The 12922-nt window shown below is 37.9% G+C and overlaps 1 protein-coding gene across 7 annotated transcripts in view; it reads right to left on the bottom strand.

The window, feature by feature from the left end:
• Positions 1-12922, bottom strand: part of RBM33 (RNA binding motif protein 33) — a 163242-nt gene that overhangs the window by 116799 nt on the left and 33521 nt on the right. For all 7 annotated transcript variants that reach the window (XM_050940397.1, XM_050940399.1, XM_050940400.1 and 4 more), the window contains exons 6-7: positions 12416-12538; positions 3556-3727 (exon numbers count right to left, since the gene is read on the bottom strand). In XM_050940397.1, the coding sequence (XP_050796354.1) occupies positions 3556-3727; positions 12416-12538 (295 nt within the window). The remainder of the gene's footprint in view (positions 1-3555; positions 3728-12415; positions 12539-12922) is intronic.

Here is a 12922-nt window from a genome sequence, read left to right as displayed (position 1 = left end):
TCCTTAACATGTCTACTTAAAATCTTTTCAAAACCACCTATTACATTTTCTTTGTCAAAAAAAGCAAACAAACAAAAAAAAAAAAAGAAAAAAACCATTTAGGAAAAGTTGCAACACCGTTCAAGAGAGAATAATTTTTACATTTTATATATTTATTTTCCAAGCACATACATTCTAATATTGACTACACAGTTCTCTCTCTCATACACATACACAGTTAACGCAGTGAATCAGCAATTATTTTTCTAGTGGCTCTAAGTGTCAAGATTAATTTCACTACCCCTGGTAATAAAATGGTTTTAAATGACATCTTTAATCAGCAAGTAAGAATGCTTCCCTCCAATAGAGACAAGCTGTCACAAAAGGTCACCAAAATGTGACAGGATGGAAATTACGTTTGTAACTTCAACTGAAATGTTAATTTCTCTTTAAGTGTTTTCTCAACTATGTCCAGATTTTAAAGTAAAGAGATGCAGCTATGCAACAAAGTTTCATTTTTAAATCAGTAATATCTATTAACAGTAATCCCAAGAGCAGGGCTGATATTTATATGCAAATGACAAATTTTGCATTGCTTTTAGTTCAACGGCTAAAGAGTATCAGTTACTGTATGTCCTTTCATTAACAAACACAAAAATTAAACCAATCACATTTACAGAAACTGTTCTAACAAAAGCAACTGGCCAAAAAACAAAAACAAAAATAGAACTAACCACTGCCATCTATTTTAGTTCATATTTGGATAGTCATTTTACCTTGCTTTGCTTGTATCTGAGCGACATATCAAGTAACCGAAAAACTTGATAAAAACTGTAATATAAAAGCACTGTCTCCCTTTAAGCTTTTTCCTTAAGCATTCACAATTGTTACAAAACCACCTGGATACACTTAAATCTGTTTACAGCTGCCATTTACCTTAATACTAGGCAGCTATAAACCAATTCTATGCAAGGGTTTACATCAGTTAAACAAATTTCATTAAAAAAAATCACTTTAGTTAAGCCAGTGACACACTGTGTGCAGATAAGGCATACACATCTGACGGTACTTAGTGCATTTGGTATCACACCTCATCTCTAGAACTTTTATGCATTATTATTGGAGTGCCCTGGTGTGATGCTCTTTTGGAGAGCTCCTGCCATCCTAGTCAGGATGCATTCAGCATTCTACAACAACATGGATTGGAAGTCTTTTCCTAATTAAAGATTTTTGCCTGAAATACCAAACAAGCATGGCTAATAACTTAATTCATTGCCTAGATTCAATAAGAGTCTTCCCCTGACTTGAAACCACCGAAATCTCAGGGTCCACGGAGGTTTGACATGGATCACATGCCATGAATTTTGTTGTGCCAATCAGGCCAACATCTGTAGCACGGTCCCTGCTGACAGGATTTGTCAAGGTGAATAAATTTCTGGAAAAAAAACTCCTTCCTTCCTTCATTCAACAGCATGAACTCAATGACTTTTTGCCAAGAAGAATCAAATTTCTTGCAGCATTATTCCTCTTAGGCTACGTCTAGACTACCTGCCGTATCGGCAGGTTAAAATCGATTGCTCGGGGATCGATATATCGCGTCTCATCTAGACACGATATATCGATCCCCGAGCATGCTTATATCGATTCCGGAACTCCACCAACCCCAACAGAGTTGCGGAATCAACAGGGGGAGCCGCGGACATCGATCCCGCGCCGTGAGGATGGGTGAGTAATCCGATCTTAGATATTCGACTTCAGCTACCTTATTCACGTAGCTGAAGTTGCGTATCTAAGATCGATTTCCCCCCGTAGTGTAGCTCAGCCCTTACTGTTGAACTGTAGAGGAATCTCAAGAAGGACAATTTGGAGGAGTCTCTCTGAAGCAAGTTCTGTTGCCTTGCTGGATCTTAGGTAAACTAGTGTTTATTGAAGGTAAAAAGGTTCTTAATCTCCCTCCATAAAAAAGGCTCTCTGAAGAAAGCACTGGCAGTCTAGCTATTTGTTATGGGACCCTTCAAAAAACCTGGAGGTTTAGGACACATTGGCTTTCTTTGGAAGGAAAGCAGAAGCAGCCTGATTATTGAATTCAGACCTAGCTATCTAGACTAATCTCCAGGCTGAGGCCGCCGTTCCCTTGCCACCTTCTTTGCCTGAAGAGGGACCAGAGAAAGCAAAGTGGATTGTGCCCTTTGCTCTTGTGAATATAGCCTCTGCAGTCTTCCAAAAATATTCCACCCATCCTACAGAAAGTCTTTATGAAGATCTGATGAGTGCAGCCATACATATCGGCAAGCATCAGCGTCAGCACCACTTGCTCTCAATGCCTTATAGACCAATGGTATCTGATAAGCTAGCTCCATTCCCTCTCAAGTTAGCTGCTTCATACCTTGACTCTCTTCAGGAAGCCATTCAAACCTTTTTCCACAGTTTGAATTGATACTTAGTTTCTGCAGAACTATGAGCACTGCGCAATGGCAAACACTTCTTCAAAAGGTGTTCCAGTATCTGTATCATCATCATGGGCAGCCATATTTTGAATCTGGGCAGTCTTGATTCTAGATCATTATGTCTTAGCATTTAACCCCAGTAATACCAAGCACTTCTAATATCAGATGCTGGTATTGATTGTGGCATCAATATATACTAAAGTGCTGCCACTATCTGAAATTCAACATGAGCAGCAGCTTCAGTGATCCCCAAGGGATTTTTTTATATCACAGTATCAAATATTTCAGCATCCAGAGAATAAAAAGATTTGGTGAAATGAACCCCTCTCCAAGACACCTCATTGTGCCCTTATTTGGACAGATGGACTAAAACTGGGCAAATAAGGGGAAGCCGAAAATCAATTTATCACTTTTTCACTGAAATTGCACATAACATCACAACGGTTTATTAGCTAATTGATGAAAAAGTCTTATTAGGATTAAGCACATAATGGCTTTCCCACTTCAATGCTGAAACACGTGCCAAATATACATTTAGTGCAGCTGGATATATGCTGTGTGCCAACGTACTACAGCAAGTTGCTTTCAACTAGTGTGATGTTTACTAGAACTGTGAGCCTTACACCATGCATGAAAATCTGTGGGGGTCATTTAAAAGGTGGAAATATTAAAACATTAGTGGAATTTTCCCAGTGTATAGGCAACTGCTGTTTAAAGGCACAGGTGCTGGAACTACGGGTGCTGCAGCACTCCCTGATTTGAAGGGGTTTGCATTATATACAGGATTTTCAGTTTGGTTCAATGGCTCACAGCATTCCCACTATAAAAATTGTTCCAGTACCCCTGTTTAAAGGACAGCCAGACTTAAGGAATCTGAAATGCTTCAATGAATATACATTGCATTGGCTTTTGAAAAAAGCATATACCTTTTCTGATATTCTGAAGGAAGTGGAGAACTAAAGCTACTGGGAAAACAAGTAGCGAACAGCTTGCATATAGACAAGCAGAGTCCATGGCAGACTACATTCTTTAACCTTAAGAATAACAGTTAGTAGGGTTTTAAGTAATCCAATCTTTTCCTTTCTTTTATTATAGTCAGTTATTAAAGTCCATTGCCACAGAATCTTACCCAACGTTTCTGGAATGTTTCTCCTCTCTCTCGTTATGTCTGAGAGCCTAATGATGGTTCCTTCTTTTCGTTCAGTTTTGAAACGTAGTCGTCCAGATTCTTCATTCTCCTCCTCCTCTTCATCAGATTCTTCTTTTGTTTCCTCCTGAAGTTCCAGAGTTTCAATAGCTGCCTGCATCACAAGAGAAAAAGAGGAGTACAAACTAACATTGGCCGAGACAGATTTTCAACGTGCTAAAAATATTACCATTTTTGAAAGAATCTTTGTCAAGATAGGAAACACACACACACACACAAAATGTCTTGTATAAGGGCTCCACTGCCTGTACCTTTCTGGCATTATAAAGAATTCTTGGGCACGGTTTGGGAACAGCAGGTGATTCGCCATATCTTATAGCTTGCTTTGGTTACAATATACAGTAGCTACATATCTGAGGTATAACTGATTTCTGTAAAACATTTCTAGCCAAACTCCTGGAACATATCTTGTATTGTTATTACAATGCTTAAGAGGGCATTTTGAATATTCTACCAGAACCAAATCTGATTAGTCCACAGCTATTAAAAAATAAATCCGCATCAAATATCCTGTAATGACATGTAGAAAAATGACTATTCCATAGTTTCAGGGTTTGGATACCATCAGTATCCAAAAAACATTGGATTATTCAAAAAACATTAAAAGAATAAATTAATTAGTCTTAGTGTTTATGACTCAGAGCAATTGTCAATAACATGAAAGAATAAAGACTAGATAACTTCAAAATTTCTAAATTAGATTCCTTTGATTAGGCACAGTTTTACTTGTCTTGAGAAAACATTCTAGTGGAAACAAAGTTTAAATTGAACAGTTTCTCATCTCATCAACAGAATGTACTGTTATGCAGTACCCAATTTTAATATACTAAATCTGCATAATAGAATGTTATGCCCTTGTTCTCAAGTCACATTTGAGATCTTCTTGGGGGAGCAAATCTTTATTATTCACAGAAAACCATGTCCCAAGTGTTAGTGTCTCTTTACAGCCTGTCTAACCTCCATCTAGTCCCCCCTCCCCCACCCCCAAAAAGTTTTCCTGTCCTGGGATGGTGGACAGAAAGCTAAGAATGTTACATTCAGCTTAAATTCGATTTATAGTTTGGAATTTAAAATATTATAATATAGCATTATTTGCCACGAAAGATTGGGTTTGGGGTTTTTTACATACTAGCAGGCTGATTCCTGATTTACTGGGTCTCTCATACACAGTTTTTAGTTCTTTTTAGAGCCTACACATGAACTATGACTTTTTTTTTCCTGTTTGGTGAACACAGAAAGAACATACTAAAGTGAGACATGATTTTGTCTTCTAAATTAGGGCACTTAAAGTAGTAATTATTAGAAACTCATAGGAGGCAATTAGCTCCACGGGCGACACCCATCAAGCCTACTGTCCTCACCGCAACTGAATGCAGCAACTGTCTAGGCAACAGGAAGATCACGATGGAGCTCCTTTAAGGGCCTCTACTACATCTGGATTATAAGGAAAGAGAAAGCGGGGGACAGCCTTCTCTGAGTGGAGCCAGGGAGGGACCAGGAAGTGGCCTCTAGGAGGAGGAGAGTATATTTTCATGCCATGTATTCCAGACAAAACTCTTTCCCCTCAATCCCCAATCATCAGTACCCTACTCCTACCCATGGGGTCAGAGTAGGACCACGTTTTATGATCTACTTTAGACTTTCTCTATTCCCCTTTTTTCTTTTAGGACTGGGAAGGAATTTTTTCCTCGCCACTAGACTGGCTGAGGTAGGGTGGGTTTTTTGTCTTCCTCATACAGGTTGGGGACACGGTGAGATAGATATGGAGATCAGGTCAAGATATCACAGCTATGTAGGTAGCAAGTCTGGTATGTGTCCAGTGCAAGTACTCATTAGCCCACCTTAATTGATTTGTCTCGTTAGAGTTGATATGGCAATCCCCATCTTTTCATTCATTTCAGGGGTTCCATTTATAATGTTGGCTGTAGGGTTGTTAACTTATTACTGTGTTCGATTATTTTACACGTAATCGGATAATTTTTTTTACAGAAACAGATTACTCAAACTACTCATCAATTCCACATTTGAAAAGTAATCTGGGTTTTTTGGATTTGGATTTGTGACTCCCGCCAAACCACTCTTAGGTTCTGGCCTAAGTATTCTAGAGCAGAGAAAGCCCAGCTTAGATCAGCAATCTACACTCTGCAATAGGCAGACATCTTTGATTATTGCAGCCTTGACTTCAAATTTGCAACTACTTACAAACAATTCAGGGAGCTCTCCAGGAAATGGTTGGTGAAGAATTGCAATTTCACCATTGCCAGTACAAATATCCTCCAGTTTTCGATGGATGAATACAAGGAGTCTAATATTCAAAGAAATTCATGTATACACCAAAAAACCTTTTCTCAACCTCATTGTCAAATTCAATATGAAGAATTCTTCCAGTTTAGCTGATATGGATTCATCCACACATAGTGAAGAAATCTTGCAGCTCTTCCAGAAAAGGAATAAAAGCCTTTGTGTGTTCAAGTAACCCATATTTCTTACCCAATTTTTTGTTTGATCATACCACCACACTTCCACTGCTAATTAGTCATATTTAGCACTAGTGGCAGAGCGCTGACATCCTTGAGAAACTGGCTTAATGATGCCCAACCTGAGGTTTGTTTTTGTGTGTTTTTCCAAAGGAGTCACAGACTATCATTCTTTTTTAAAGTTATATGCCTTTTGTACCAAGAAAATAAACTCATATAAATTTGAAGAAGAATTTAGACATTAATAAATACTAATCAACATGACTGGAATAATGAATAAAAAGGTGACTAATGAGTTCTAATTTGGGAAGGAAGGTCACGTTATTCTGAATAATATGGTAAAAGTAGTCAATATTATTACTTCTACAGAAACACGGTAAAATGTAAGAGATTACACTCAAAGTAACTGTCAATCCTATTTGGCAACTTGATGTCATGACATCCCGATATTGGACTGTGCGTACTTTAAGACAGTGATATACAGACTAAGGCTTGCGAGCCGCAAATGTCTCTTTAATATTTCTCCTCTGGCTGCTTGCAGCATGGGTTATTAAAACATTGATTTAATTATCAGCCAATCTAAGTTATGAAAGACAGAAAAATTAAATATTTCCCGTCATACTGTTTAAATACAAAAATATAGTACTATAATAAACAAAACAATGAATTCACAGTACTGTGGGGTTTTTTGGGTAACGCTGAAGGCTAATTTGGCTCCCGAACCACTGAGGACTGAATATGACTGCTTTAATAGGAAACAAACATTCTCTGAAGCAACATTTGTAGCTTGTCTCAATGGAACTCTAAGCAGAAACTGTTTTTATTAGACTGTAAGAGAAGTTTAAAATTACAAGCCAAACTATACTAGCATATCACTCTGGATAAAGTAGAACTTCAGAGTTACAAACACCTTGGAAATGGAGGTTGTTCATAACTCTGAAACATTCGTAATTCTGAACAAAACGTTATGGTTCTTTCAAAATTTTACAACTGAACATTGACTTAATACAGCTTTGAAACTTTACTATGCAGAAGAAAAATGCTGCTTGCTTTCCTTTTTTTCTTTAGTAGTTTACTTTTAACACAGTACTGTACTCTATTTGCTTTTTTGTACGTCTGTGTCTCTGCTGCTGGCTGACTGCATACTTCCAGTTCCAAATGAGGTGCGTGGTTAACTGGTCAGTTTGTAACAGAGGTTCTGCTGTACTCTCTCTCTCTCGTGTCAGCTAGCTATTGGCTTCAAACCCTCTCACAACACACACACACACACACACACACACAATCTTCTCTGTAGCTGTCCTCCATGCTTCCTCACTTCCCTTCTCTCTCATCTTATCTGGCCTACTCTGCTTCCTTCTACTGCTCCTCTCCCTTCCTTGCTCTCCATTTAGGTAATTCTTAACAAAACCCCACAGAATTTTTTTTTTTTTAAAGGAAATTGCATGAGATTTGCAAGTAAGCACTGTATTTCCTCTGTATGTTACAACCTTTCCTCTACCCTGAGTCAATCTTGTCTATTTAGATTGTAAGCTCTTCGGTGCAGAGACTTATTACTCTGTATTTATACAATGCCTAACAAAATGGTTCTTGGCTGGCCCCTGGGCATTACAATACAAATAAACTATAACAATATTTACTCTGTGTAAGCAAAGGGCAAAACATTTGTCCAGGGAAAGTCTAGGTTTGGGGCGAGGTGTTCGCTAACCCATTAAAAATGTGAATGTTCTTTGTAATAAAAAAGAGTTGCATCTATAAAACCTTCACCACAGAGCAGCCTCTCCCACGGTGACATCTATCCAGTGAAAATTAACGAAGTTCACTATTCATGGATGACTTGTAAAAGTCAGAGTCCTGTGTTGTATATTTGATGTCATACATCCAATGATTCCTCATTTGCTTAGAGAAGCAAACATGACCCCCTCACAAGCAAATATAAACAGGATATCCCTGGTCATGTTTAAAATACATTTCCAAAATATGACATCTTATTCCCAATTTAAGTTCCTCCTCTCATTTTAAATTAAGAAAGAATGCTAGGACAAAAAAGAAATCCCACTTTAGCAAAAGGAAATATATTTCCCTGTAATTAAAACTCAGTAAATGCAGAACTTATAGAGAGAGACACAGAAAAAACAAAACAAAACAAAAAAACACTCCCTATGAGCACTGGAACTGTATTAGCTTTTTTAAGTCTGAAAAGTAACTGACAAGGGACATAATATTCTGAGTGTACACTAGCGTCTTATGATGAGTGACTCCTCCAAAAGTTCTAACTTTTGAATTCTAGTCAGTTGTTGAATCTCAGATCTGTGGCTAGAAACCCAAGAGTGGGAATCTCTAGGGATTACTTCCAGAAACATACAGTTGCAGTTTGTTTTTAGCAGCTATCATCTCCCTTTTATCTTTTACAACAATTATATAATTGCATGTGCAGTAAAATTACTGTTTAAAACAAAATGAATGTTCATACAGTATTTACATACAGAGTTTATGGGTAATATGTATTTCAAGATGAAAGTTACTATATTCTGATTTTATTCTTACAACAGAGCATTAGATTTCATTCAAATTGATTTTGTGATAAGGAACTTCATGTAAACTAATTCTATATCTTACCGGCAGGGCTATTTTATATTGACCTTGGGGCAGAGACCATCTTTTTGTTCTGTGTTTGTACAGCACCTAGCACTGTGGGGTCCTAGTCTGTGAGTAGTGCCATTAGGCACACTATAATAAAAACATATTACAATATAGTGATAATCTAAGTGTCTCCAAAAGATGATAAACTCCAAATCAAAAAGCAAAGAAACCTCTAATTTTGTAGGGACTGGCCACAAGCACAATGAGAGTGACATTTTGTAGAACACCACAGCTGGGCTACCCGTCAGGATTCAAAAGTATTTCTGTCCCAAATCACAAACTAATTACCATGGACAGAATTATATGCATCCCCAAATGGGGGTGTGAAAGGATTATGCAGAGAAAAAATAAATAACTGCAATCCAAAACTTATTCTCCATCAACATGATGGAGATGTCTCCATCAGCATGAAGCATTCAGTTGCTTCAGTGAATGAGAGCTTGAAGCTGAGGGTTCAGGTATGAGACTAACAAGAGGTCAAAGCACAATACATCTATTATTCAATCACACATATTAAACCACTACAAATGTGGAAGGCTTAGTATCAATACTCCATGCCATGCTGGAGAGCCAAATTTAACTTCTGCTTTGTCTGTCTGCTTTGTCACTAGGATACAGTCATTCTGCTAAACAGCAGAACCTCCAGATGCTATAGGAGCCACACTGATCAGCACAAGCAAGTTCTACGCAGCAGATTACAACCAGGAAGTAGGGAAATGATTGTGGGAGAGGAAAGGCAGGGGAAATGTGGCAGGAATGAATACTCCAGCTTTGTTCAGGAATGGGGAGGATCTCCATTCCCAGGGAGAGGAAGGCTAGTAGTGGGCAGCACCATCAAAACAATGTTTTCTTTACCTAAGAGGTGGATCTCACTTACCAACACTTTCGATTGCACTGCATTTTCAAGCTGATAATGAAGATCAAATACTCTTGACATTTTTGTCAATAGCAAGAACATAAACAGCTAAGATCACAGCCATATAACACCACACACCATGAATTTATTGATTCTCCTTTGAATAAAGGAACAAAGCTCATTAGTAAATTGCTTTTACTGAAAAGCTGCAGGCAGGTAGTCCTCAAATGATAAATCTGAGGCAGTCTGAAGTTTCTCTTTCAAAATATAGGCTACAGAGCAAGTAGAGTCAGCTTTAAGGTAGGTCAAAATTTGGGCGTACATAGGCTGACATCATCTGCTTTAAATCAGTGACTAAAAAGAATCTCCAAGGATTTGAGATGATGGAAAAAGTAGATAATAAAGTATATACAGGGTGCATATATGCAAGCTCACTAATTATGTCTTTTCTAGTTATACAATTTGTCTCATTTTCCCACTGGGTTCGAGCTGGTTAAATTTTTCTGCTGTTCCTGGAAAGGAGTCTAGGACATATTATGCCTAACAGCAAACCAACTCCTCTAAGGTCTCAAACTGTACACTCATGATGACTGATCTGATTCTGCTTAGCCTCTGATTCTTCTTTAGCTGTCCAGAAGAATCTCTGAAAGAATTACTACTGAGATTCCTTCTGAAGTAATCTCATTTTCCCTCTATGAATTTATAACTTTGCAACAAAATGTTGAAGTAGGCTCATATTGCACATAAAATGGAATCTGTTAGCGTCAAAGTATTTACCCACAACTACACCCTGGTGGTCCCAAAGAGAAAGGTTGCTTCATCAGGGTGAAGAGGACAGTTTCTGTTCTGACCTCCAGAACATTTAACAATACGAAGGAAAGCTGCAGAATTCAAGAGTTCAACGTGCTGAAAGGTGTCCATTCAAACTGTAGAATGACTGAAAATTATGAGTTTGGAGACTGGCATTTTCGCAGTCCCACTAAGGTCAAATTACCCAGGACATTTTAGCTTTCTGCTCCACAACATTTTTTTGTAATACTTGTCAGGATGTTAATTACATACAATGATCTGTTTTAAGTAATAACATGACAGACTGTGATTTCATCAGTTAATACACAAACCTTGGCTCTGGATAGTCAAAGTACAGCAGAGTACCAGAAGGTGGGTGTTTATAGGCCAACAAATGCACAAAATGAAGTATTACTAAATGGATCTATAAAACATTACTAAGACTTTAAAATTTTTATTAAATATTAATCTACCAAAGATTATTCCAGTGCAGTTTATTTGATACAACTAGAGACTGAAAAGTTCTAAAATTGAGTGAGTATACAAACAAAAATGCCACTTTTTGAACCTCTTGGGGTTGAACTAGCTGATGGATTTGTACTCAGAGGCACAACTGCAGCTGTGCCGTTGTAGCACTTCAATATAGCGTAGGTATTCCACCTTCCCAAGAGGCAGTAGCTAGGTCGACCAAAGAATTCTTCCGAATTAGCGCTGTCTACACCAAATCAGGTCAGCTTAACTACATCCCTCAGGGGTGCGGATTTTCCACAGTCGGGAGCAACATAGCTGGGTCAACGAAGCATTTTAGCATACACGAAACCCAACATTCAGACATTCCACTTCAACGAGTATTGCAATAGACCCTATAAATTAAACTATCTCCTTACTGCCCCCACCAGGAATCTGTTGCAAGTTAATGCTGAAGAGTCAGTACAACCCCTTCCTACTGTAGCCAGTGAGCAAATACCTGTGGGTTTTTGGCATCAAGCCTCTGTCTAATTCTGTAAGAAGGGAACACGGGACCTCACTTTTTCTCTTAATTCTTTCATCAGGAGAGAACTGCAAGGAGAAGCTTGTGGAATTTTCAGACCCATGCACAAGATGCTCCCACATAAGGCACCAGATGGGTCTTTGTCTTTTTGACTTTCAGTGACTCTTAGGCTTTTAAATGCTTACATTTCCTTTGAATATAGGACTTAGGCACTTTAGAAAATTTTACCATCTTTACCCCAGTATATTCATTTGGACATGGAGGTGTCACATTACGGTTACAGTTACTAGGGATATACAGTAGAACCTCAGCATTACAAGCGTCTTGGGAATGGAGGTTGTTCGTAACTCTGAAAGGTTACAATTGAACATTGACTTAATACTGCTTTGAAACTTTACTATGCAGAAGAAAAATGCTGCTTTTAACCATCTTATTTTAAATGAAACAAGCACAGAAAGTTTCCTTACCTTGTCAAATCATTTTTTTTCAACTCCCCCCCCCACTTCTTTTTTTTTTTAATAGTTTACATCTAATAATACTGGCTTTTTTTGGTCTCTGCTGCCTGATTGCAAACTTCCAGTTCCAAATGAGGTGTGGGGTTGACTACTCAGTTCATAACTCTGATGTTCGTAACTCTGAGGTTCTACTGTATGTATAACATCACAGATACCGTGCAGAATCATCATCATTCTCCAACCTAAAAACTCCAGTTGGGTAAACATTAAAGGAAATATGCCCTTCACACTTATCTGTTGCCTTCGGGTTTTCAGAAAAAAAAAAATTAAATCCAATACTAACATTAGAAAAAAGTGACCACAGATGCTAGCAAAACTAGCAAAGGACAGTAAAACATTTCTGCAACATACCATACATCCTAAAAACAAAGTGAGGATATTAAGAATTGTTGGCATTTAGCCAGCTTGCAGCCAATTGGTATTAATTCTTAGCCAGCAATTTGAACAATTCTAAATTATTACAAATTCTGCAATAAGCAATTGTTTCAAGATTTCTGTAAAGTGCACGATATACCTCCTCTGATTCATTTGTAGGAGTTTGGGAATCAACGACCTCCTCCAATTCCTCTTCAGCTACATATTCTTCCTGTTCTTCCATCCCTTGTTGTTCATTATATGACTGTATATAATCTTCATCCTAAAACAATTAGAAAAGGAAGTTACAAGGACGGGCCACGTGTAACAGTTCAGAACTATACATGTATAGATTACAGCAACTGAAAACAGGTTTCATCAAAATCCAGGCTATTACTGTGATTTTCTACTACACGTGGTAGTTTATCTAGCAGGGTTTTTAGGACAGTTGTAGTGGCTTTAATACCACTGACAATATTGTATTAATAACATTATACAGCAACACAGATAACTAATATGGTGTGATCCAGGTGAAGCCACAACAAATATCCCATTAGTTTCCGTGGGATGAGGATCAGGCCCTTAGATTTTAAATTCTTTGGAGGTAAATCTGGAATATTTGCTTGTCTGAAGTGCCATCTGCCCCATGGCACTATATTGACAATAG

The sequence above is a fragment of the Gopherus flavomarginatus genome, chromosome 2 (assembly GCF_025201925.1).
Source record: "Gopherus flavomarginatus isolate rGopFla2 chromosome 2, rGopFla2.mat.asm, whole genome shotgun sequence".
NCBI classification, from domain to species: Eukaryota; Metazoa; Chordata; order Testudines; family Testudinidae; genus Gopherus; species Gopherus flavomarginatus.
This window is presented reverse-complemented; position numbering and strand designations above follow the sequence as displayed.